Source organism: Molossus molossus, unplaced genomic scaffold (assembly GCF_014108415.1).
Source record: "Molossus molossus isolate mMolMol1 unplaced genomic scaffold, mMolMol1.p scaffold_m16_p_10, whole genome shotgun sequence".
Taxonomy (NCBI): domain Eukaryota; kingdom Metazoa; phylum Chordata; class Mammalia; order Chiroptera; family Molossidae; genus Molossus; species Molossus molossus.
Genome location: NW_023425345.1, coordinates 51,744,036 through 51,768,353, shown reverse-complemented (window position 1 = coordinate 51,768,353; position 24,318 = coordinate 51,744,036). Strand labels below are relative to the sequence as shown.

General features: G+C 41.4%; 1 protein-coding gene across 2 annotated transcripts in view; it reads right to left on the bottom strand.

Moving 5' to 3' along the window:
• Nucleotides 1-1,227: 1,227 nt before the first annotated feature.
• DIP2B (disco interacting protein 2 homolog B) overlaps nt 1,228-24,318 on the bottom strand; it is a 251,696-nt gene continuing 228,605 nt past the window's right edge. For both annotated transcript variants that reach the window (XM_036251047.1, XM_036251048.1), the window contains 12 exons: nt 23,922-24,043; nt 21,947-22,058; nt 19,290-19,399; nt 18,673-18,803; nt 16,842-17,010; nt 15,853-16,023; nt 14,770-14,831; nt 13,786-13,843; nt 10,729-10,803; nt 8,849-9,026; nt 5,322-5,445; nt 1,228-1,748 (listed from right to left, as the gene is read on the bottom strand). In XM_036251047.1, coding sequence (XP_036106940.1) covers nt 1,496-1,748; nt 5,322-5,445; nt 8,849-9,026; nt 10,729-10,803; nt 13,786-13,843; nt 14,770-14,831; nt 15,853-16,023; nt 16,842-17,010; nt 18,673-18,803; nt 19,290-19,399; nt 21,947-22,058; nt 23,922-24,043 — 1,565 coding nt within the window. In that variant the 3' untranslated portion in view covers nt 1,228-1,495. The remainder of the gene's footprint in view (nt 1,749-5,321; nt 5,446-8,848; nt 9,027-10,728; nt 10,804-13,785; nt 13,844-14,769; nt 14,832-15,852; nt 16,024-16,841; nt 17,011-18,672; nt 18,804-19,289; nt 19,400-21,946; nt 22,059-23,921; nt 24,044-24,318) is intronic.

Here is a 24,318-nt window from a genome sequence, read left to right as displayed (position 1 = left end):
AGTCTAAATAAATATTTACACAATAGACCAGAATGGGTCAAAGAGAACCATTCTGATTTAACATGTTAACTCTGTTCACTTTGATTCTTTTTTAATTTTTAAAAATATTTCTGTAAGAAAAAAATAAAGAAATTCAACTATATTCAAATACATGAAGTATCAGACCAAAGAAAGGAAACCGAGCTGGAGGCCAAACTCAGTCCCAAGCTCAGTCTACTTGGCCTGGGCACCACAGTTATTTCAAAAGAGTTTCTTGCATACATCAGACTTCCCCTATGTCAGCATAAGCCTGGCTATTTTGGTAACTCAAATTGGTCAGTTTTGAGATGTATAGTTATGTGGCCTTACAGTTTCACGCGATGCTGATCCCACTGCCTTCCCAGCCTATCATTCTTGTTCTTAAAATCCCGGCCCTCATGAATTGGAAGAACAGAGGACACTCTTCAGTTTTCAGAAAAGAGAAGCTATATGTATAAACTGTAGACACAGTTTATACTGGACCTGGAAAAAGAGGAAACTCTAAATTCTTATGTAGTCACTCTTAATGTGAAAGACAGTTTCAACACTGGAGGCCAGAGTGAGTTACTGTGGTTCCTTAGAATAGGGTGTGATCTAATTTATCTGAGCTTTTTCACATTTTGATTTTTAAACAGATTTTTCAGCTTATAGAAACAGGTTGAATTCTTAAAAGCTTAAGCTGATTCTGGGAATGCAAGCTTTAAAAACAAACATAGGCAGCTTTAGTTTATAAAATACACCAGCCAATAGAGACATAGTACAATGTGCAGCGAAACCTGCAAACAATTTGCATTTTTTAGTTACCTATTCATCTACATGGCATAAAGAGAATATCTGAAATTCTCTCAAAGTAGCAATGTTTCTACTTTGGTTGTTATAACTATACAAGCCAATTCTTCATTTTTTAAACTAAATTATGTGTATTCTTATTTACATGTTTGAAACAATGGTCAAAATGTTTTATAGTCAAGAATTATATATATAATTTTCATATTCAGAGTTATCCAATTTGCTTATGAGTCAACTGAAAGTAAGATGAGTAGCTCTATGTTAACAAAACCCGCAGAATGTCTAGCTATGGTAAAAGGCAAAATACAGTACAGAGTGGGGAACTGGGTAACTCAGATTACCCCTGTTATGTGAATCCATTAAACTCCCTTACAAAATTCTAAAATGGCATTAGATAAAAATACAAGTATATACAACAGATGAAAAATATGCAACATGCATGTAATTGCTTTAGTAACGTGCTACTCACGCTATGTCAAAGCTCATGACTGTTAACATTTTTTTCATTTGCCACCATAGAATTCCCCTTTTCTGTGTTGTGTGATTGCAGAATCCCACAGGATGAGATGAAGGATATAATGTAGCCATCTCAGCTTATTTCACATCATTTGAAGGCTTGCTTCTAAGTCACCAGTCTTTGGTCCTTGTGGTTTTTCAGGATGGCCCCCTGTAATCTCCACAAGGCTGCTTACATGTTATAAGCCACATAGATGGGGTCTAACTGATCAGCTAGGAAGCTGTCACGGAGGTGCATCCTTTGCTTCTCTCCTCTGGAGTTGATGGGGATAACACCTGGGTCCACCACAACCACGACGCCAACGATGAGGTAATGCTCCTCCAGGACCACATTTGTCACTAAAGGAACCAGATCTAGGGCTTCCTGTTCAGAGCCGCACAGTTCCACAACCACCACAAGCAAGTTGGTCCACGTGAACACGGCACTGAAATTTCAATGACATATAGTTAACATGCCATTATATTTATCAGTCATCTTTTACAGTATTTACCCAAGACTTATCCCCATTCTCCTGAGAACTGCCTTCTCTCTTAGTAGCCACGTCTGTCTATAATATATAACCTTGCCCCTAAGATTACAGCTGATTAGCTGAGCCATCCAAAATCTCTTGGGAGTTTGGAATTGGGATTGAAAGTTGTTAGCTTGTGCCCTGGCTGGTTTGGCTCAGCGGTTAGAGCGTGGGCCTGCGGTCCAGAGAGACCCGGGTTCGGTTCCCGCTAAGGGCGCATACCTTAGTTGCAGTTTATCCCCGGCCCTGGTCGGTCGTGTGGGTGGCAGCCACTCGATGTGTCCCTTTCACGTCGATGTTCCTCTCTCTCTCTCTGTTCCTCTCTCTCCCTCCCGCTCTACCTGAACAAAAAATGGAAAAATGTCCTCTGGTGAGGAGGATTTAAAAAAAAAAAAAAAAAAAAAAAAGAAAGTTGTTAGCTTGTTACTTGAACTGAGGACATGTGGACTTGAAAGTTCTGGGGTAGCCAGTGTTCAGAGAATCATAGAGAATGGCTCTTCAGGGAGAAGAGAAAGAATAAGTAGATGCCCACATGGCTCTAGCAAATAAGAGGACAGTAGTTCCTGATGACCTCACTTCTACCTTTCTGGAAAACCAGAGTCAGTCAGGAAACATTTAGGAACCTCTGAGATAGCCAAGTATACTTTCCATTAACTGTCTCTTTTGCTTAAGTTTTTTTGAAAAGAGTTTCTGTTATTTGCAACGTAAGAACTTTGACTTAGGATAATATTCTTTTTTAAAAAATGTTTTTATTGATTTTTTATTTTTATTTTTTAGAGTTAGAAGAAGGGAGAGAGAGAGAGAAACATCAATGTGAGAAACATCGATCGCTGGGGATCAAGCACGCAACCCAAGCATGTGTCCTGACCGGGAATCAAACCAGGACTTCTCAGTCCATGGGATGACACTCAATCCACTAAGCCACACCAGCTGGGCAAGATAATATTCTTATACCCAACAGAAAAGGAGTCAACCTGGCCTCATCTGAGCTTAGGCCCCCACATCAGTGTCTGTTCTATTATGCCATAAAAGTGCCATGAGGTAGTAAGTTGCCTTACATTGAGTGGGATGGCTGGGTTAGAGGGTATGACCTGACTTGTGATATACAGTATTAAGCTGCTTTAACAAACAGAGCCCAATCATTAAAAAAAACACACACACAATATTTGATTGCATTAAAAGTCGAATATCAGCCAGGCTGGTAGCTCAGTTAGTTAGAGCATTGCTCATCCTGATATGTCAAGGTTTGCGGGTTTGATCCCTGGTCAGGGTACATATAAGAAGAAATCAATTAATGCATACATAAGTAGAACAACAAACAGATGTTTCCCTCTCCCTCTGTCTCTCTAAAATTAATTTTAAAAAATTAAAAACAACCCTGGCCAGTTTGCTCAGTGGTTAGAGCGACGGCTTGTGGACCAGAGAGTCCTGAGTTCAGTTATCGCTAAAGACATATATCTCGGTTGCAGTTTATCCCCGGCCCTGGTTGGGGTCGTGTGGGTGGCAACCAATTGATGTGTGTCTCTTGCATCGATGTTTCTGACTCTCCCTCCAGCTCTATCTGAAGATAAATGCAAAAAGAAAAAGTCAAATGTTTAAAATTAGAGGGTTACCCATGGCATCCAGCTTCTCTGCGTTTTCTTTCTTTTTTTTTTTTTTTTAATCCTCACCCGAGGATATTTTTCCATTTTTTGTACGGATAGAGTGGGAGGGAGAGAGAGGAAGGAGAGAGAGAGAGAAACATCGACGTGAAGGGACACATCGAGTGGCTGCCACCCGCACGACCAACCAGGACCGGGGACAAACTGCAACCGAAGTACGTGCCCTTAGCGGGAACCGAACCCAGGTCTCTCTGGACCGCAGGCCGACGCTTTAACCGCTGAGCCAAACTGGCCAGGGCTCTCTGCGTTTTCTTATACCTCACCGGCATTAGTCAGGTCTGGGGAGAAACTGACCAAAGTGAGAACATTTTTAGACAAAGAAGCATCTGGAAAGCATGAGCAACCATTAAAAAAACTGTGGCTTTTTAGCAAGGGGAAAAACAGTCCTGGCTTGTTTGCTCAGTGGTTAGAGCATCAGACCATGGACCAAAGTGTCTTGGGTTCAATTCCAGTCAAGGGCACGTACCTGGGTTGCAGGTTCAATCCCTAACCCTGGTCAGGGTCATGTGGGAGGCAACCAATCGACGTGTCTCTCTAACATCAATGTTTTTCTCTCTCTCCCTCCCTCCCTCCCCTTCCACTCTATCTAAAATCAATGGAAAAATATCCTCAGCTGAGGGTTAACAAAAAACAAACAAACAAACAAAAAATCAACTAAGGGCATTGACAAATATGTAGGAAAAAATTGGATGGATTCTGTATCGTCAAGAATCCAGAATAAAAGCCAACATAAAAAAACAACAAGGTTACCCTGGCCTGTTTGGCTCAGCGGTTACAGCGTTGGCCTGCGGACCAGAGAGTCCCGGGTTCGGTTTCCGCTAGGGGCACGTACCTCGGTTGCAGTTTGCCCCCAGCCCCGGTTGGGGTCATGTGGGTGGCACCCACTCAATGTGTCTCTCTCACGTCGATGTTTCTCTCTCTCCCTCTTACTTCCTCTCTCAAATCAGTACAGGAAAAAAAAATAAAAATAAATAAATAAAAAAGGTAATATTTAAAAAAAAACAAAAAAACTACGAGGTTGCCCTGTCGGTGTGGCTCAGTTGAGCGTCGGTCGACCCATGCACTAAGAGGTCACTGGTTCAATTCCCATTCAGGGCATATGCCCAGGTTGTGGGCCTGATCCCCACTGGGGGGCATGCAGGAGGCAGCCAATCAATGTTCTCTCTCACTGATGTTTCTTTCTCTCTCTCTCCCTCTCACTTTCTCTCTAAAATCAATAAAGAAAAAAAATGTAAAAAAACACACAAAACTACAAGGTTTTAATATTAAGGAGTTTTAAGTCAATGTGAGGTTGGCTGATCCCTTATCAGGGAGAATGAAGGAGGATTGCCTACACTGAGAAGGAAATTAGATCAGATAAAATAATCCTTTTCATCTACTTACCATTTAACAATTTACAAGCACATTCTCATTGGATCCTCCCAATAATCAGGAAGTGACAAAGAAAGTATTTTTCAGATGAGGAAAGTAGCTTAAGTAGGAGAGTGAGGCCTGTAGGCTGGGTCTTTTGACTTTAAAGTCATGGTTCTGTCTACCATTCTACACCGACTTTCTAGAGGCAGATGACCAGTTAGATCTCTTCCAATGTTAAGAGGACTCAGCTCTGCAATGGTTCCTCAGAGCCTGTCTGAGGGTCTCCATTGCTTCATCTGCCACAACAGATGGCACACCAAGACAAAAGTCAGTCTGTTTATTCTTAGGCCCCCTGAATTCTATGTCTGTAGGTGGTATTTGGTGCAGACAGTTAACTACTTAGATCAGTTTTACTTGATACTACAGCTGAGGTGGGAAGCCTATTCTGTGGGGGCAGGGTCGGGGAGAGATTTACCATTCAGCAATGCTTCTGTGGATCCGAGACACTGAGGTCTCAATATCAATTGGGTGGTATCGTAATCCTCTCAGCTCCAGTGTTTCATCCAGAGCTCCCACCACATATAATGCGTCATGACGCTCTGGCATAAAAGAAAAAGATAATATGGTTCATCAGACACATTTTAAGTACAACACACTATTCTGGAGTTAAGAGCACAGGGTTCAGATTGCCTGCCATGTCATCTGGTTCCATCACTCACTAGCTGAGGAACTTTGGGCAAATACTCAAGTCTCTGAGTCTTGATTCCCCCTCTGTGAAACAAGATTAAAAACATGGCTGTGCCCTGGCCAGTGTGGCTCAGTTGGTTGAGCACCATCCCATGCACCAAAAAGTCACCAGTTAGATTCCCAGTCAGGGCACACACCCAGGTGTGGGCCTGATCCCCAGTGGGAGGCATGCAGGAGGCAGCCAATTGATGTTCTCTCTCATTGATGTTTCTCTCTCTCCCTCTTGATTTCTCTATCTCTAAAAAAAAAATCAATAAAGAAAAAAAAATTTTTTAATAAAAAATAAAATCAATAAAAACACATCCTTGGGTGAGGATTATAAAAACAAAACATAACTGTCATGAGGATTAAATGAGAGAATCCATGGAAGGTAGTTTATATGATTCCTGGAACATTGTAAGTGCTAAAAAAATTAGCCATTATTGGTATTTACTACTACTACTGCTGCTGCTGCTGCTACTACAACGTACCAGGTATTATGTGTGCCAAGTGCTGGGGAGACAAAGATGACAAAACACAATTCCTACTCCAGATACCTACTGTCTACTGGGGGAAATAGACACACAAATGCACTTTCCATTGTAACGCATCCCTAAGCCTAGTGGTAGGAGTGTCCACAAGGCATTAGGGGAACAGAGGAAAACCCCCAAGCTCTGCTTAAAGGTCCAAGGGAGGCCCAGAATAGCTGAAGCCAGGCTGAGCTGTTAAGAGTAAGTAGGAATTGGCCAAATGATGGCTGAGGGAGGAGAGAAAGGAGGACAGTGACGATTTGAGATGGAGAAGAAATGAATATGTGTCATTGTCTGTTGACATCTTCAAGGAATCCAGGTATAAGGAGTAGGATCAGAGAATGTGGAGAGACTAGTTCTGTTATTAATAGGGTTGTAATCTGGCTAGGATGTGGCAGAAATATCTTTCTTTTTTAAAATCCTCACTTGAGGACACTTTTACATTTATCTTCAGACAGACTGGGAGGGGGAGAGAGAAAGAAACATGGATGTGAGAGAGACGCATGGATTGGTTGCCACCCGCATGACCCCAACTGGGGCCAGGGACGAACCGCAACCGAGATAGATGCCCTTGCCTGGAATCAAACCTAGGACTCCCTGGTCCACAGGCCAACACTCTAACCGCTGAGCCTAACCAGCCAGGGCAGAAATTTCATTCTTTTAATTTTTTAAGATTTTATTCTTACACTGTACATACAAGGCTACATGGTTTATGTGTATACAGACACTGCATTTTAAAGAAGAGAGATGATTTTGCTAGATCTACTAAATGCAATAGTCTCAGGAAAAGAGAGATTTCTTTTTTTTGGTGGTACGTGCCCCTAGTGGGAACCGAACCCAGGACTCTCTGGTCTGTAGGCTGACGCTCAACTGCTGAGCCAAAATGGCCAGGGTGGAAAAGAGAGATTTCTGAAAAATTCAGCAAAACAAAGTACAAGAAGCTGTTGGAGAGAAGGAAGAGGAGGTCCAGTAGAGTTCCCCTATCATACAAGAAAAGCTAGCTCATAAAGATTGTAATTACAAAACAAAAACAGAAACACAGTAGTTAATGATTCAGTGCGTGCTTTCTGTATGTCAGGCACTGCTCTAGACACCTAAAGGCATCATATCATTTTATCTCACATCATTTCCACAAGGCAGGAAACATCATAACTCCCATTTTCCAGGTAGGAAACCAAGAGATTCAATGATGGCTCAAGGTCACACAGCAAATGGCAGAGGAAGGCTTCAAAACCAGGGCAGCTGGCAAGAGATGCCTCTCTCTTCTCCAGTATGTTCTTGGCTCCCCACAAAATATGGAGAAACTATGGAAGCTGGTTGGTATAGAACAGATGCAAGGAGCTAAGCAGAAATAATGTGGCTCAATTCAGGCCTTTATTTATTTATTTTTTCCCTTTATTGATTTGAGAGAGAAGGGAAAGGGAGATAGAAACATCGATGGGCCGCCTCCTGCATGCCACCCACTGGGGATCGGGCCCATAACCTGGGCATGTGCTCTGACTGGTTACTGAACTGGCGATCTCTTGGTGCATGGGTTGACACTCAACCACTGAGCCACACTGGCCAGGCTTGATTCAGGCCTTTAAAATCCCGTGAGATATTTGTATCAGTCCTTGAAGTGCATGATATATTTAGAGTCAGGTATTTTAAAATAGCTATTCAGGCCCTGGCTGGCATTGCTCAGTGGTTAGAGCATCGGCCTATAGAGCAAAGGATCCCAGGTCCTATTCCCAGTCAAGGGTACATACCTGGGTTGCAGGTTTGATCCCTGCCCTTGTCGGGTGCTTGAGACAACCAATCAATGTGTTTCTCACATTAATGTTTCTCTCTCTTTCTCCTACCCTTCCACACTTTCTGAAAATCAATGGAAAAAAGATCGTTGGGTGAGGATTTAAAAGTAAAATAAAATAGCCCTGGCTGGTTTGGCTCAGCAGTTATTAGAGCGTTGGCTCACGGTTCAGAGAGGCCCAGTTCAGTTCCCCCTAAAGGCATGTACCTCGATTGCAGTTTGTCCCTGGTCCTGGTTGGTGTTGTGTGGGTGGCAACCACTCAATGTGTCTCTCTCACATTGATGTTTCTCTCTCTCTCTTCCTCCCTCTCTCTTTCCCACTCTATCTGAAGATAAATGCAAAAAAAAAGTCCTTGGGTGAGGATAAAAAAATAAAATAAAATAAAATGGCTATTCATGCCACCAGGAAAACAGGTTGAAGGCAGACAACAGTGAAGCCACGACAATGAACTGGGCAGAGGATGACTGGGGGGACTGCTTATACCAGAGCCTTGCCAAGCAGTCTTCAACATGCGACACTGAAGGGAAGGAGGTGCACTTCAGCAGGCGGCTCCTCTACACTGATTCTGTCAGAGATCGGGGCTGTTCTTCCTGCTCCCGAAATGGTATGTGACAATAGAGAGCTATAAGATGAAACACCTGTCCCAAGGGCTTGTTCGGGGGGCTGAGGGTCTGTGTTCTGCCATTCACTCCTCATCAGGCACACCTCTATGACTGCAGCCATGCTGACCCACAGTTCAGGGGTGCTGATGGGCCCTGGGTGCTTATCTCCTAGGTACTTTTCAGGGGCAAAGTCTTACTTTATATGAAAGGAATTCATAGATGGTTTCAAGAGTTGTAGGAGGAAATAATTGAATATACACACCATAATGCAAAAGAGAGGCTGAGGAAGGCCAGCCAGTGCTCCTGGCTGAAATGCAAAGTAGGACAAAGGGGAAGAGTTGGTGTGGGAGGTACCTCCAGTGGCCGCTGTGAGCTCAGTTCGGCGGACAAAACCAAGGTATCCTGTTCGAGCCCAAAGTGTCTGAGCAGCATCCCCAAAGCTGAGGCGAGTGTTGAAATGATCAGCTTGAAGAGTCTCACTGTCATAGATGGTGTAATAGCCACTGGCCGTATGGGGACTGTTTACCCAAATCTACAAGAAAAGAGCACTGGTCACATTTCACCAAGGACATATATTGTGTATCAACTCAATTCTCTTGGAACAGATGACTTTTGTTTTTTAATCTCATTTTTACATTAATTAACAGCAACAACACAACTGCAACAATTAAGGCAGCTGACATTTCAAGTGTTTACTAGGTGCTGAACAGTGAGGTAAGTACTTTGTTTATATGCTTTATCTCATTCATTCCTGACATATATGACATGACAATATAGTTCACACTATTGTTATTCCCATTTCACAAATAAAAAAATAAGGAGCTAAGTAACTCGCCTAAAATGTAGAAACTAGGAGACTCACACCCAAGCTTGGGTTGGGTGACAGAGGCTATACTCTTAACACAACACGACACTGCCTCCCTGGCTCATTTCTCAGCCTCTTCTAGAGTCTCGCAAAGGCTTTAAAGGGATATTTCTGTGCTTTTGAAACTCAGGTATAGAGCCCTCAAAGAAACAAGACAGGGTATTTAAATGTACCATGTAAACAACATAATAGCTAACAATGGTTAGTAACACTAATGTGTTAAATCAACAGGCACCATTCTATGTGCATTACAGATTACAGGTATTAGTGCATTTAACTATCACACAATTCTACTAGGTAGGTGCAATTATTACTGATGGATGAGGAAACTGCGGCCCATAGAGGTTCAGTAACTTGCCCAATATTGAGAAGCTGGTAAGTGGCAGAGTCCAGGTCATTTGGCTCCTATACCTACAACACTCCTCCCAGTAAACTATGGGATAAAACATTAGTGTCCCTCAAAGATCTGGGGGAAGAAAAATTAAGGCTTTAAAATATTTTATTTTATTTTATTTTTTTATTTTTCCATTTTTTGTACAGATAGAGTGGAAGGGAGAGAGAGAGAGAAACATCGACGTGAAGGGACACATCGAGTGGTCGCCACCCGCATGACCAACCAGGGCCGGGGACTAACTGCAACCGAAGTACGTGCCCTTAGCGGGAACCGAACCCGGGTCTCTCCGGTCCGCAGGCCGACGCTCTAACTGCTGAGCCAAACTGGCCAGGGCTTAAGGCTTTAAAATATTTTAATAGCCCGTCTGGTATGGCTCAGTGGTTGAGCATCAACCCATGCACCAAGAGGTCGCTGGTTCAATTCCCGGTCAGGGCACATGCCTAGGTTGTGGGCCAAATCCCCAGCAGGGGCATGTAGGAGGCGGCTAATCGATGTTCTCTCATCACTGTTTCTATCTTTCTCTCCCTTTCCCTTCCTCTCTCTAAAAATCAATAAAGGAAAATATTTTTAAAAATATGAAAGAAAAAAAACATTTTAATACAAAATTAAAAACATTTTGGGACAGAATTTAAAATTTGCATTAATTTTCAAAACATAGTATTTTTGGCTCCTTAAATAGGTGGGAAGAGGTAAGATTTGCCCATTTTCCTTTTCAGTTGAGGGCATATCAGTGGACAAATCTGGGACTAGTTCTAGTTGGGGGACTAGTTCTAAATCTTCTCTCCATCCTGGTCTCAATCTTCCCCTTCAGTCCATTTCATTCTTGTGCTTTACAGTGAAAGATTAAAACTCTTTTAAAAGATGAAAATTCACAATGGAGGAAAAGCTAAATCCACAGTTTCTCTGAATTCTGGAATATAAACCCTCAAGTTTTCTTTGCTGACTTTTCAGAGTAAAAGTGAAAAGTATACATACCTCTCCAAGGTGAGAGTCTCCAACAGGCCCTTTGGTCTCGGGATTAACAATAACCACTTTCACTCCAGGTAAAATCTAATAATCAAACAGAAAACACACAGACACAATTAAATCTAATGACCTCTAGGGAATGCAGTTGCCTGCTCTCCCCTCCCTCCAGTGAGGCGAGGAATGCACAAGGCAGGAGCTAACTGAGATGGTGCTCACAGCATCGTCCTCAGTGGAGACCAGAGGTACATTAAAATTCATCCTCAGTGCCATGGCTGATTCTGCTCAGTGGTTAGAGCATTGGCCTGTGGTCCAGAGAGGCCTGGGTTTGGTTCCCACTAAGGGCACGTACCTCGGTTGCAGTTTGTCCCCAGCCTTGGTTGGGTTGTGTGGGAGGCAACCACTCGATGTGTCCCTTTCACGTCGATGTTTCTCTCTCTCTCCCCGTCTCATTCTATCTGAACAAAAAATGGAAAATGTCCTCAAGAGAGGATTTAAAAAAAAAAAGATTCAGCCTCAGAATAAACCAGGGAACCAACCAGTCTACCTTCCTTCAAAGGGATGAGAAACTGCAGATCCGAACGGTAACAATTAAGGATCTATAGACTAAGTTAACTATGTAACTGTCCTTTCCCCCAATCTGTCTTGTTCACTGTAGTGGTGGCACTAAAACCCCTGAAAGCAAAAAGGGCAGCAGGGAAGGACTGCTTGAGAGACTCCACTCCAGTCTGGAGTGAGTGCTAGAGCTAGAGGGACCTGAAGAGTCACAGAGGAAGGTGGCAGTTTTGCAGCAGAACAGAAAGACACTCAAGTGCCCAGGATCTCCCTCAGGAGGGAAAAGGAAGAAACAGGTACTGGCTGAGAGAATGGCTCAGGGCCTCTCTAGTTACCTGTATTCTGTCTCTTGTACCTCCCTTTTCATCTTGGGTTTCTAGAGTTACTTGAAAAACCCTACAATTATTATCTGGGCTCATACATCTAAAACCTCAAGGGAGGCAGGAGGAAGAGAAAAGACCATTCCCACTAGTCTGGGCCAGGCACTGCGATATAGTTCTTGAGGTACCCAACTGTTGGCTGAGGCAGATGAAGATTTGACAAGATGGTAAGATCAACCCAAGTCCACTTTGAAGAGTTTAAACAGAAGAGTGAAAGTGGAGTAAGCTCCCCGTGGAGCTGATCTACCACTGGATAGGTTAGGCAGGAGCCCTTTCTTCTTCCCAATTTTCTCTTCTGCCTTTCAGAATTACTAGAAGGCATTCTGAGGCATCATCACAATCTCTTCAAAGGGATAAGAAACTTGCCAAGTGGGGGGGTAGGGGGGTGATTGGGAGGAGGATATCAGTGGGGGGAAAAAAGAGAACCATCTGTAACAAAAATAAATATAAAATTAATTCATTCATTAAAAAAAACAAGAAACTTGAAATCTTATACTGAAGTTCTATCACCCTCAGTAATTGTTCAAAACTGCTAAACTACTTCAGGTGGTAAACACACACACAATATATAGAAGATGTACTGTAGAACTGTATATCTGAAATCTATATAATTTTATTAACCAATGTCGCCCTAATAAAGTCAATTAAAAAATAAAACTATATTAAAAAAATAACGGCTATAGACTCAGTGTTCCCAGTTAGAATTAGAAAACCCAATCCCCAATGTAATGGTAATTGGAGATGACTTTGAGAGATGACTAAGTCAGGATAGCAGAGCCCTCATGAAGGGGATTAGTGCACTTATAAAAGAGACCCAGAGATTTTCCTCGCCTCTTCTGCCATGTGAGGACACAGTGACAAGATGGCCATCTATGAACCAGAAATCCCTTGCTAGAATCTACTGGTGCCTTGATCTTGGTCTTCCCAGCCTCCACAACTGTGAGAAATAAGTTTCTGTTGTTTATAAGCCACTCAACCTCTTTTATTCTGTTATAGCAACCCAAATGAACTAAGACAATAATTAAATCTCTCCTTGAACATTTTAAAGCCTCAATCTAATCTAAGAAATCTTATCCCCACAGATAATTACTCTAAAATATCTTTTTTTTATCCTCATCCAAAGACATTTTTTCCATTTTTTGTTCAGATAGAGTGGGAGGGAGAGAGAGGAAGAGAGAGAAAGAGAAACATGGACGTGAAAGGGACACATCAAGTGGCTGCCACCTGCACAACTAACCAGACCCGGGGACAAACTGCAACCGAGGTACGCGCCCTTAGCGGGAACCGAACCCGGGTCTCTCTGGACCGCAGGCTGATGCTCTAACCGCGGAGCCAAACCGGCCAGGTATGTATGTATGTATGTATGTATGTATGTATGTGTGTGTGTATGTGTGTGTGTGTGTGTGTGTGTGTGTGTATGTATGTATGTATGTATTTATGGTTTTTTAGAATATTTTTAATCTCTTCCCCATTTTGATTTCTCTTTGAACTATAAATATGTGTATGTCTTCCCTGATCTTAAACCATACTCCTCCCCTATCTGCCACCCTATTTTTCTCCTTGTAACATGTATAAAGATAGAACTGGCTCTTTTTAAGTGTTGCTCATCTCTCTACCTTGAATATAATGAACATGAAATTTTGCGGTTTGTCAAGTAAGAATAACATGTCAGTCGGGGTTTTTTTTTTATCCTCACCTGAGGACATTTTTGCATTTTTATTTTCAGATAGAGCTGGAGGGAGAAAGGGAGGAAGAGAGAGAGAGACACATCGACTGATTGCCCCCCCAACAGCCTCAACCAGGACCGGGGAAAAACCGCAACCAAGGTACGTGCCCTTAGCGGGAACCGAACCCAGGACTCTCTGGTCCACGGGCTGACGCTTTAACTGCTGAGCCAAACTGACCAGGGCGTCAATTAGGTTTTTAAAAATCTATGGAAATTAAGAAAGTTCAAATAGATATTCTTATCTATGCACCCATATGAATGTGAAAGTATTGGCTCACTTGAAATTGTTGGATTATCTCCAATTAAATCTTGCCCCAGGTACTAATATATTACATGGCTTCAGGTTTCTTTAAAATGAACCACTTCTCCACATAGACCACCTTCCCAACAGTTAACAAAACAAATTACCTTTCCAGACTCTGAGAGGAGCAAACTCTGAGGGGCACCCCGTTCCACAAGACGAACCCTGTAGAAGAACAATATTTACTATATATATAAGCCTTTTAAAAAATGATTGCTACATCATGTCTACTACATCTATATAGTGTCTTCCCAAGACTTCTCATTTGCCTTATGTTACAGCAGGTTCTCAAACTTAGCATTACTGACATTTTGGGTCAGATAATGTTTTGTTACGATTTTTTGTGAGGGGTTATCCTGTGCATTGCAGGATGTTTAGCAACATCCCAAGTCTCTACCCACTAGATGTCAGTAGCAACCTGCTTATTGTGATAACCAAAACTGTCTCCAGACACTGTCAAATGTCCTCTGGAGGGCAAAATCTCCCTAGGCTGAGAACCACTGCACTTGGGAGATGCGCTACCTATGCAGGCTGGCTCAGTGCCAAAGGCACACCAGTGAACAACAGTGAAGTCAGTGGGACTTGGGAAAGGGTCACAGAGCCCTTGTGCCAGGTGCTCACATTGGGACACAGCTAAAATTCCCTTGTAAGCTGATGAGGAGGAAGGCTTTTACGGCTGGGTTCAGGTAAAATGTTGTTTCAAATACCCTTCTTTGCCTCCTTTATCTTGTCGGTCCATCTTTTTTTTTTTTTCCTGTCCCATCTTTTATTTTTAAACTTTCAGAGGAAAGAGTCTATCCATTTTGGTTTAATTTATATAAGATACTTTTACACAGGAAGGAATTAAGTATTATATCTTAATATTAAAGAATAGTACAGCAACTGTGAGAATTAAAATTTTCTTCTTATAAATATATACACATATATGTATATATTTTATCAGGTATTAATAAAAACGAATTCTCTCCCTTCTTCCATCCCCCTAGAAGATACAAACAAAATGATGAGGAAGAAGGCTGGCTTTCTTGAGGCTCAGAACTTTTTATGTTTAGGAACTCTAACAGAGAATGAGCAAAATAAATCTACTGTACCTGTCATGTCTTAATGATTTCAGATCTACATACACAGTAGTTGGATCAGGCCCTGAGGTTCCCTAAAGAAAAATAAATCAATGCATTGTTTATTTAAAATTTAAGTGACTATATTTCATATTTTTAAATCAAGAAAGAGATAAGTCAGCCATATACATGAAAAATGCAAACTCTATTTTGGAAGCTCACCCTCTCTTCAACCAGATGAGGTAGGGTGCAGTCAATACCTAAAAGAGATTTGTGGCCTGGCTTTATCCTCATGTTTCTTTCTTTTCCTCCCCCAGGAAAGTGGGCCAGGGGCCTTCTCACAGAGGTTAGAGAAGCATTAAAAGTTACCAGGCTGAGGATGGTCCTCATCCCTAGACTCAAAGCAGGTCAGCATCCATGGAGTTTTCAAAATCAATACTGTCCTAAGCTGACAACAAGGGGCCCACAATTGGGCTCCAAAGTTAAAGCACCATGATACTACTTAAAGGTCATTTTACCATGGTCACAGAAGACCTGAAGGTATCCACCCATGTATGCTACCTTCTTTTACTCTCATATTTGTCCATGCCTATATTTTCCTTATTAGTCTCCAAGCTACATAAAATCAGACTCAGTTCTTTTCTGTTATTTACCCACCAGGAATAACATGGCAAAGTTGTCATCTGGCTGGAGAAGAGAATACAGGGTTATTTATACTTCCTTTGCAAAAAAGTTATAAAATATGGAGAAGACAGAAAAACAGAAAGTAAGATAAAAAGAAAATTCAAATAGGACTCAGAAATCTTCTTCGGACATTGCTGTGGACCATAAAACTACTAAGAGTAAACATGCCCATGGTGCTCAAATACCAAAAAAAGCTCCAAGCATGTTGCAGCTAGTAACTCAGTGATTCTACAGAACAGTGCTGTGAAGATACTATTCTCTCTTACAGATGAGCAAAATGAGGCACAGCATAGTCCACACAAAAAGCCCACGGTCTCATAGCAAGTAAGTGTAACTAGGGCTCACCCCAGGCAGTTTGTCTTTAAGGCCTCTGCCCAGAGCACCATACATTCCCCTTTCATCTGTTCCCAAGCAAGATTTCATGACAATCACCTGTAAACATATTGCTACATTGACTCTTGATCCAAAAGTGGTGCTGACAGCCCGAGGGGACAGACCGATGTCTTTAAAGAGCTTGGAGAAGGACTGTTGGAGGGCAATACGGGGCCGCTCCTCTGCCACCACCACACACGTCCGGATGCAGGAGAGGTTGATTCCTCTGGTCTGTAAGATACCGTGTACATGGGCTGAAGTTACCAGGATTATACAAGAACTGAATAGGTAGGGCCATTGCTCTATCTTTTTGGTCAGGAAAAGCCAAGGAACTGTGTAGTCTCACCTCAGACACGCAGAGAAGACAAAAATTTTAAGAAAATGCCAAGGCATTCCACTACAGTCATTACTCACTGGTAAATATGCTCATTCTTTGTTTCTTTTCTTTCATGTAAACATCTTAGGTTCCTCAGCAATCCATTTTTTTATCCTACCCCATTTCTGTACCTTATATTTCTCTCTACTTCAAATTGGAGAGATGGGACTAAGAGGAATAAAACCTAGCACCCTGAAGATCAAATCTCCTTTCTCCTTTTTTCTTTCTTAAGGTCACATTTCTCTATTAAAGAAAATTCGGTATTTTCTGACTCTCCCATATGCTAGTCAAACATTTGATCACTGGATATACACAGGAATGAGCTACCCTTTCATCTTTGGGGCAGTCCTCAATCTCGATTGTTCTGAGGTTGCAAATTCTACTGGGGAAAATCCTAATGGAAGGTGACGGCTCCCTTTTATCTTTACACAACATCATTTCCACTCAGCTTCCCAATCAGTTGACCTTCTCCCACAAATTAAGACTCAGTTTAAACTCAGTAAAAGTGCATTAAATTAGAAAGTGGAAGAGATAAACTTCCTGAGGTTTACATAACACCTGTTTGCCTAGAAAAACCAAGCAGATATAGATGTGTCTGTCAACCTACTCAGTATCATACCTGGCCCGTTTCTTTAAAACCTCTCAGGACTATATACTGGTTGCAGCTACTTACCTTCAGTACCTCCACTTGGTTTCCAAGCCCTTTGGTGCAGAGTTCCATTACTGAATAGGAGCAGAATGTATCCCTTATTTTGTACTGGTTGACGGTGGAAAGCCAGAGGAAAAGGTTGTTTTCTAACTCCATAGGAGGAATTAAGATGGACTGGTGACCTGAATAGACACTGCAAAAAAGAAAGGCAAGAGCTGACCTTATCAGATCATCCTAGATATCTTGATATCTTAGAACACTATCAATTCAACAAATATGTACTGAATACAAAGGGCAGTGTGGGGTCATATTAGATATAAAGGTCTAAGAATCAGCCTTCTTCATATGCAACTCACAAGGCATAATAACTATAAAATAAAGCAGACTGTGGTACATACAGTAACTGAAATGTGAATAAAGGATATCAAGATCATAGAATAAAGAGCAAGTCATTCAAACTCGGAAGGCTGGGGGGTGTTTCAATGTGTAGGTGACAATTACGCTGGGGCTTGAAAAGTGATCAGGAACTTGACAGTGGCTGGAGTAAGTGAGGATGGTGATGAGAGTATTCCAGGCAGAGGAACAGCATATGCAAGTGCACAGAGGTATAAAATTACATGGTGTGTTTAAAGTTGACAGAAATAGTATCCCAGTGTGAAATACTAGAGCACAGGATGCATGGGGGAGTGGTGAGAAGTGAGGCCAGAAGGGCTGGGATCAAACTGTGAAAGGGCTTAACTATTTATTGAATGAAGGATTTAGACTTTACCCAGCAGGCAGTCACTGAAGCTTTACACTGGGGCAAAACTAGCAACATGGAGAAGGGATTGGAGATGTGAAACACTGAAAGCTGAGAGACAGTTATAGCTGAGACTGCAATAGTCCAGGTAAGAGATGAGGGCTTGAACCCCAACAATGCAGCCGGGATAAAAAGGAAGCAATGGCATAGTCACATATCATGTGTATAGTCTGCAGCCATGAATCCTTAACTTCCTAAACCTGGGTATAGATCAGAATCACCAGGAGCCCAAGAATCCTGTATTTTAAAAATACTGGAATTGTGGTCTCCACCTCTGGAGATCTAAGTTAGTAAGTCTGTGGAAGGTCCATTAATTTTTGTTGTTGTTGTTTTTAAACCCGTAGGTGATTCCTATGTATAGACAGGTTTAGGTACAACTGAGCCAAAGGACATGACATTTAACTGGATGTAAGACATAAAGACAGAAAAGTTGAAAATTATGCCCAAGTTCCTAGTTTGGGCCCCAAGGTGAATGATCCCATCTAACAAAGATGGAGACACAGAGGGGATGTTGAGTTTCATGCATCTGTGAAGGACTCATGGATATGTCCACCTAGGAGGTGACAATGCAGGTATGAGATAAGGTTCCCTGGGTAGATAGTGGAAGAAGTGGTAATATGCTATTCCATAAGAAACAATCTGGCCAGGACGGACATGCTCCTTTCCAGACACATGCTATCATCCCACCTCATTATATTCCTTCCTGCCAAGACCAGGGGGTGCGTTCTGGCTGTCAAAGCATGACATATTTCACCCAAGTATCATCCTTCTACTTGGCTCTACTTCTAAAATGAGGATTACAGGATGGAGCAGAGAGCAGGTAATAAGATCACTGACCTTTTGTATGAGGCATAAAACTACAGAAAAGAAAAAAAAAGGGAATACAAACAAAACTAAACCAACATCAGAGATATATTAGGTGCAGAAATTCTGGGAGAAAAAAATCAGCATTTTATTGAAACTTTACCAAATTAAAGGAGCAAAGGGAAGGATAAGATGGTCATAGCCCCCATAGACATGCCTCCACATTCTGTTTCTTTGCTTTTCCATTCCTACCTGCAGAGACACCAGAGTGCAAAGCCAAGTCCACAGTAAGGGTCAAGGCAGATGGCGATCTGCCGAGAAGAATACAACTCACACTGAAGCTTGATGGCTCTACAGAGAGCATTGACTGCAGAGTGGGACATCTGGAAAGTAAGGAACATGGAACATGATGGAACAGGCATCCCACAGGCAGCAAAACAGCTCCAACAATAGTTTTGAGAAGCTTCGAGTTCCCCAAACTCCTCAAAATGATGTGTATTTTTCATTGATTCTAAAAGGTTAATCTAAATCTAACTTAAGGTAACAAATTTCTGTTCTAATAATGTGTTTTATGAAATATGAATCTGTAATTTCATACTGTCTTTAACTGTAACTCTTATTATCTGTTAGCTTCTATGCTAGGTTCGGAACACAGCATAACAGAAATTCCTTGGGATAACTTATTCCGGAATAGCCAATGCTTTTATTTAAATATAGCAGGGACCCTTGATCCTCCGCCTACTGGTCTCTGGTACAACCAGTTGGCCTCTACATCTGAAGTCCCTGGAGCAGTGGTCATCTCTATTTTTTGCAGGCCTGGCATTTTACCAGCATCCAGTGAGTGAGTGAATATATCTAGACTACTTTACCTTCACTCCTGTAAGCATGCCCGTTGTAGAGACACTAAAATCAAGATATGCCAACATCTCAGGAGTAGGTGGTTTATACAGCTGAGGCAACCTTTTCCTGGATATGTCATCTGCAAGGAAAAGAAAAAAATCTGATGTCAATCACATATGTCGGAAAATCAAAATCACTCCTCTTTAACTGCTTTTCTGTGGCCTTGCGATGGATGAATTTAGCTGCTGGGATTTGCTAAAGCTTAGGCTTCTCATATTTAATCAAGCAGCTTACATGTGTCACTCCTAGATGTGGGTTGGAGTTAAGGATACAGCAAGGCAATATAAAAAAGCAAATCTATATCAGGCAAATGTATTTACTAGAAGGTTAGTGAAGGGTAGTATAACATAATAGTTGAAAACTAAGAAAGCAGACTGCTGGTGTTCAAATCCCAGCTCTGCCACGTTTCAGTGATGTAACCTTGAGGTTATTTAACTTCTTTGCACCTGTTACCTTATCAATAAAATATAATAATACCTACCCTCACAGAATTGTTGGGAAATTAATTCACACAAAGCAATTTGAAAACAACTCACTAAATGCTCAAAAATCTTATTGTTATCATGCTGGTTTCAAGCTAAAGTTCATTATTTACAATTTAGTACACGTTAAATTAGGAATTATTTTCCTTCGGTCATTTATTTATAAACTTCTCCCTTTTCCCCGACATTTGCTTTATACGTATGTTAAAACCAAGGCTATCTAAGATGTCTCAGGCCCAACCGTGCCTCTTCAATGGTTCCTTTGGCTTTTTGGACCAAGAAACAATTCTGACTCTGAATTTTAAATCTCTATATTATTGGGTGCCTACCACTGGTCAATCCAAAGACTTTCTCTATCACCTTCAACCCAGGGGAGGGTCATTCATGTGCCTAAAGAAACCTTCCTGGTATCTGTATCACAGTCCATATTTCAGGTGTTCCTGAAATGTGAATGAGTCTAATAACCACAGTAGATCTATCTGTATCATCAATACTGACACAATCCACTTGTGTATTTATTATATATGACTGCTTATGTCGTTAAGTAACACACGCAAAATATATCTAGTTCAGCATCTGGCACACAATAACCACAAATACATGTCATCTCTGCACTTAAACTTATATACATGTTCCTGAGGTGGACACTACGCGGTACTTATTGAAAACAGGTTAAGGAGGAAATTAATGGCTAAGAGGCTGGGAATGAAGCCAAACTGGGTTCGAATGTCAGCGATACCACTTAACCTCCCTGTGCCTCAGTTTTTTTATTTGTAAGATGAGGATAAAAACTGCAACCAGGGTTGATGCAAGAATAAAATCAGGTAATACATGTTAGATGTCTGGCACATAGTAAGGGCTCAATTAAAGATGTTATGATTATGTATGAAGTGCTGTATATTATGTCATTTTAATCTTTACAACACCATGAAGTATATTACAACTCCCATTTTATAGATAGTTTTGCTCAAGTTAGTGAGGATGCTCAGAGAGGAAAGGAGTATTAGGATTTAAGCCCTGTCTGCCTAACCCCATAACTTACACTCTCCCCTGTCTCACCATTCTCCAGGTAGCCCTGTGTTATTCCATTCTTTAGTAGAAACAACATCTAAAATTCACGCAAACTTTGTGGTTTTTAAAGATCTTTCACATCATATTGCATTTAATATTCTCTCTCTCTCTTTTTTTTTTTTTAATCCTCACCCGAGGACATTTTTCCATTTTTTGTTCAGATAGAGCAGGAGGGAGAGAGAGAGAGAGAGAAACATCGATGTGAAGGGACACATCGAGTGGCTGCCACCCGCACGACCAACCAGGGCCGGGGACAAACTGCAACCAAGGTACATGCCCTTAGCGGGAACCGAACCCGGGTCTCTCTGTACCGCAGGCCGACACTCCAACCACTGAGCCAAACCGGCCAGGGCTTGCATTTAATATTCTCAATAAGTATGTGTCAGGCAAGGGTAGGTAGTATTTATAAAAGGGTAATCTCAGACAAGGTTATGCAGATAATAAGTAGTGAAGCTCAAACTAGAACCAGGTCTTCTGACTCCTAGTCCATTGAGTTTTCTACTGTAACATCACATCTAGACCTAGACTATCTCAGATCTCAGTGTTTCACATGGCTCTACATGTACATGGTCATATCCAGCATAAAAACCTAACCACCATTTGATGATGCCAAGAATAACAGCAAGACACTTTTTGTTCAAATGATCTGCTTCTTGGGATCTGGCTCTTATGGAATCCAGCTTTTTGGTTAGGCAAGCTGATTGGGTATTAAGTTTTGCCTCTGTCTTAGCAGAGAGAATGTGTTGTGATGTAAGAGCTATGTAAACATCTTCAGCTTAAGACTCTAGTAACGCCCAGCCAGTGTGGCTCAGTGGTTGAGCGCTGACCCATGCACCAAGAGGTCGCTGGTTTGATTCCCAGTCAGGGCACATGCCCAGGTTGTGGGCCAAATCCCCAGTGGGGGGCATGTGGGAGGCGGCCAATCGATGTTCTCTCTAATCAATGTTTCTATCTCTCTCTCCCTCTCCCTTCCTCTCTCTCTAAAATCAATAAAGAAAAATAAAAAAAAAGAATCTAGAAACTTACAGGGAGTCAATGCTCTTGTTCCTTCAACTCTGGAGAAATTGCTTTACCTGTGTCAATGATGGTTGGCCAGGTTTTCACATCCACAGCTGCGGCTGCCTCTCGGGACTTCAGTAACCTCATTAGCATCTGCGTGGTAAGAATGCAGGCTGCTTTGCTGACCTAGAAAACAAATGAACAGAAATAAGCACCAGGAGGCTTAGACCCCATGTAGCACCAGAGGCTCCGGTTGCTGCTAAAAGCAACTTGCACATCACACTGGACAGGGCAGTATCAGTTTTTAAAAAAAACACACACAGGACAATGGAGGTCAGTTCTTCCCCTTACATTGTCCTTCTGGTAATGTGTAACACGTAATTGCCTCAGAATGATGGACTTGTTCACGACACAAGTTTTTTTTTACAACAGCGATTCTCAAATAGTCTATAGTTATAATTGCAATACAGATCCCCCATCTTTTGGTTTCATGAAGACCAAAGTAAAATAAAAACATGGATTTTGTAATGCTCAAGAAAGGAGTAAGTCATTGCAACAGTTTAGTGAATGGTTGGTAAAACTAACTGGACTTAGAACATATCTTAAATTTGAGAGACTCTGTGCTTTTACAGAAACTAAGCTCTCTGCTCACCCACACATGGAAACATAAAATGACTGACCTCTCCATAAACTGTGTCAATGGAAGGAAACTTCCTTCCCTGTTGCTCTGGCCTACCTTGCACAATATGACAAGGACATTTTGCTGAATTGAATTTTGTAATAAAACAATCTATGATGAACACAGTTTTTACGTAGGCTCTAATTGCTGACAGAGTAGTAGTTCTTAAAGAAACAAATGTTACATAAATTGGAATTTTGTAACTCTTTGCTTTAAAGTACATTAGGATTAAAAAAAAATAAAGTACATTAGGATATAATGTAATAAAGACTTCTTATTTTACTTAATTATCATATATATTCTGTAGAAGCTTCTGTCACGTCCACAGCAAGATCTGGACACTTTTTAATACTATACTAAATAGTATATGTACTGAATTTAAAAAATGAACCAAAATAAAAGTAACCTGCCCAGCTGGTGTGGCTCAGTGGTTGAGCATCGACCATGTACCAAAAGGTCGCTGGTTCGATTTCCAGTCAGGGCACATGCCAAGAATGTGGGCCCAATCCCCAGTGGGGGGCATGTTGGAGGTAGCCAATTGATGTTCTCGCTCATCGATGTTTCTATCTCTTTCTCCCTCTCCCTTCCTCTCTAAAATCAATAAAGGAAAATTAAATAAATAAATAAATAAATAAATGTAACCTGACACTGTGGAGAATTCAGTTTGGCATATAAAATTACTTTAGTTATTGTACAGAAAAAAATATTCAGAACATTTTTTTTAAAAGAGGGGATCAGCCCTGGCTGGTTTGGCTCAGTAGATAAAGCATCAGCCTGTGGACCAAAGGGTCTTGCGTTCAATTCCCAGTCAAGGGCACAAACCTGGATGCAGGTTTGATCCTCATGCAGGAGGCAACCAACAGATGTGTTTCTCTTACATCAATGTTTGTTTCTCTCTTTCTCCCTCCCTCCCTTCCACTCCACCTAAAAAAAATTAATGAAAAAATATCCTTGGGTGGGGGTTAACTAACTAACTAAATGAATAATTTAAAAGGGGGAACAACCAATGAATGCCTAAATAAGCGGAACAACAAACTGATGTTTCTCTCTCTCCAATCAATCAATCAATCAATCAATCAATCAAAATAAAAAATAAAGAGGAAAACCAAGTTTTATGGAGAATTACTATGATAGCTTTGTCTCTTTAATGTTCATAATAAATGCACACAATTCTTTATCTCACCAATAACCACTTTGTCATTTCTTCCACTGAATAATGCTGGTCACTTTGGTCAGATTAAGAAAAAACAGGCAGTTTTCAGGAGATAGATTTGATTTTCTGACTCAACAGAACTGAAGAATTAGTAAAGATCTTTAGTTACCTAAATCTGGATTTTATGAGATGAGGACAAGATAAACTTGGTACTTACATCAACAATCATGCGGACTGTGGGCAATGTGGCAGTAAGGTTCTGAGCATGAGGAGGCCGGACGGTCACAGGTACGCACCCCGCATACAGGCAGCCATAGAATGCAGCGATCAACTCAATGCCTGCAAGACAGTTGCTTAGCTGCCTAGCGTCATGTAAAACTAAAAGGTGCATCTTCCTCAACCAGTTTATTAAATCATGTGCCAAATGGGTTATTTAGACCATAGCTTAACAGAGACAATAGTAGAAATTTTTTAAATTAAGAAGGAATAGAAGGGAAAAGAGGAAGCATATAAAACCATTTTTTTTTTCTTTTATCCTCACCTGAGGACATTTTTCCATTTTTTGTTTAGATAGAGTGGGAGGGAGATAGAGGAAGAGAGAGAGAGAAACATCG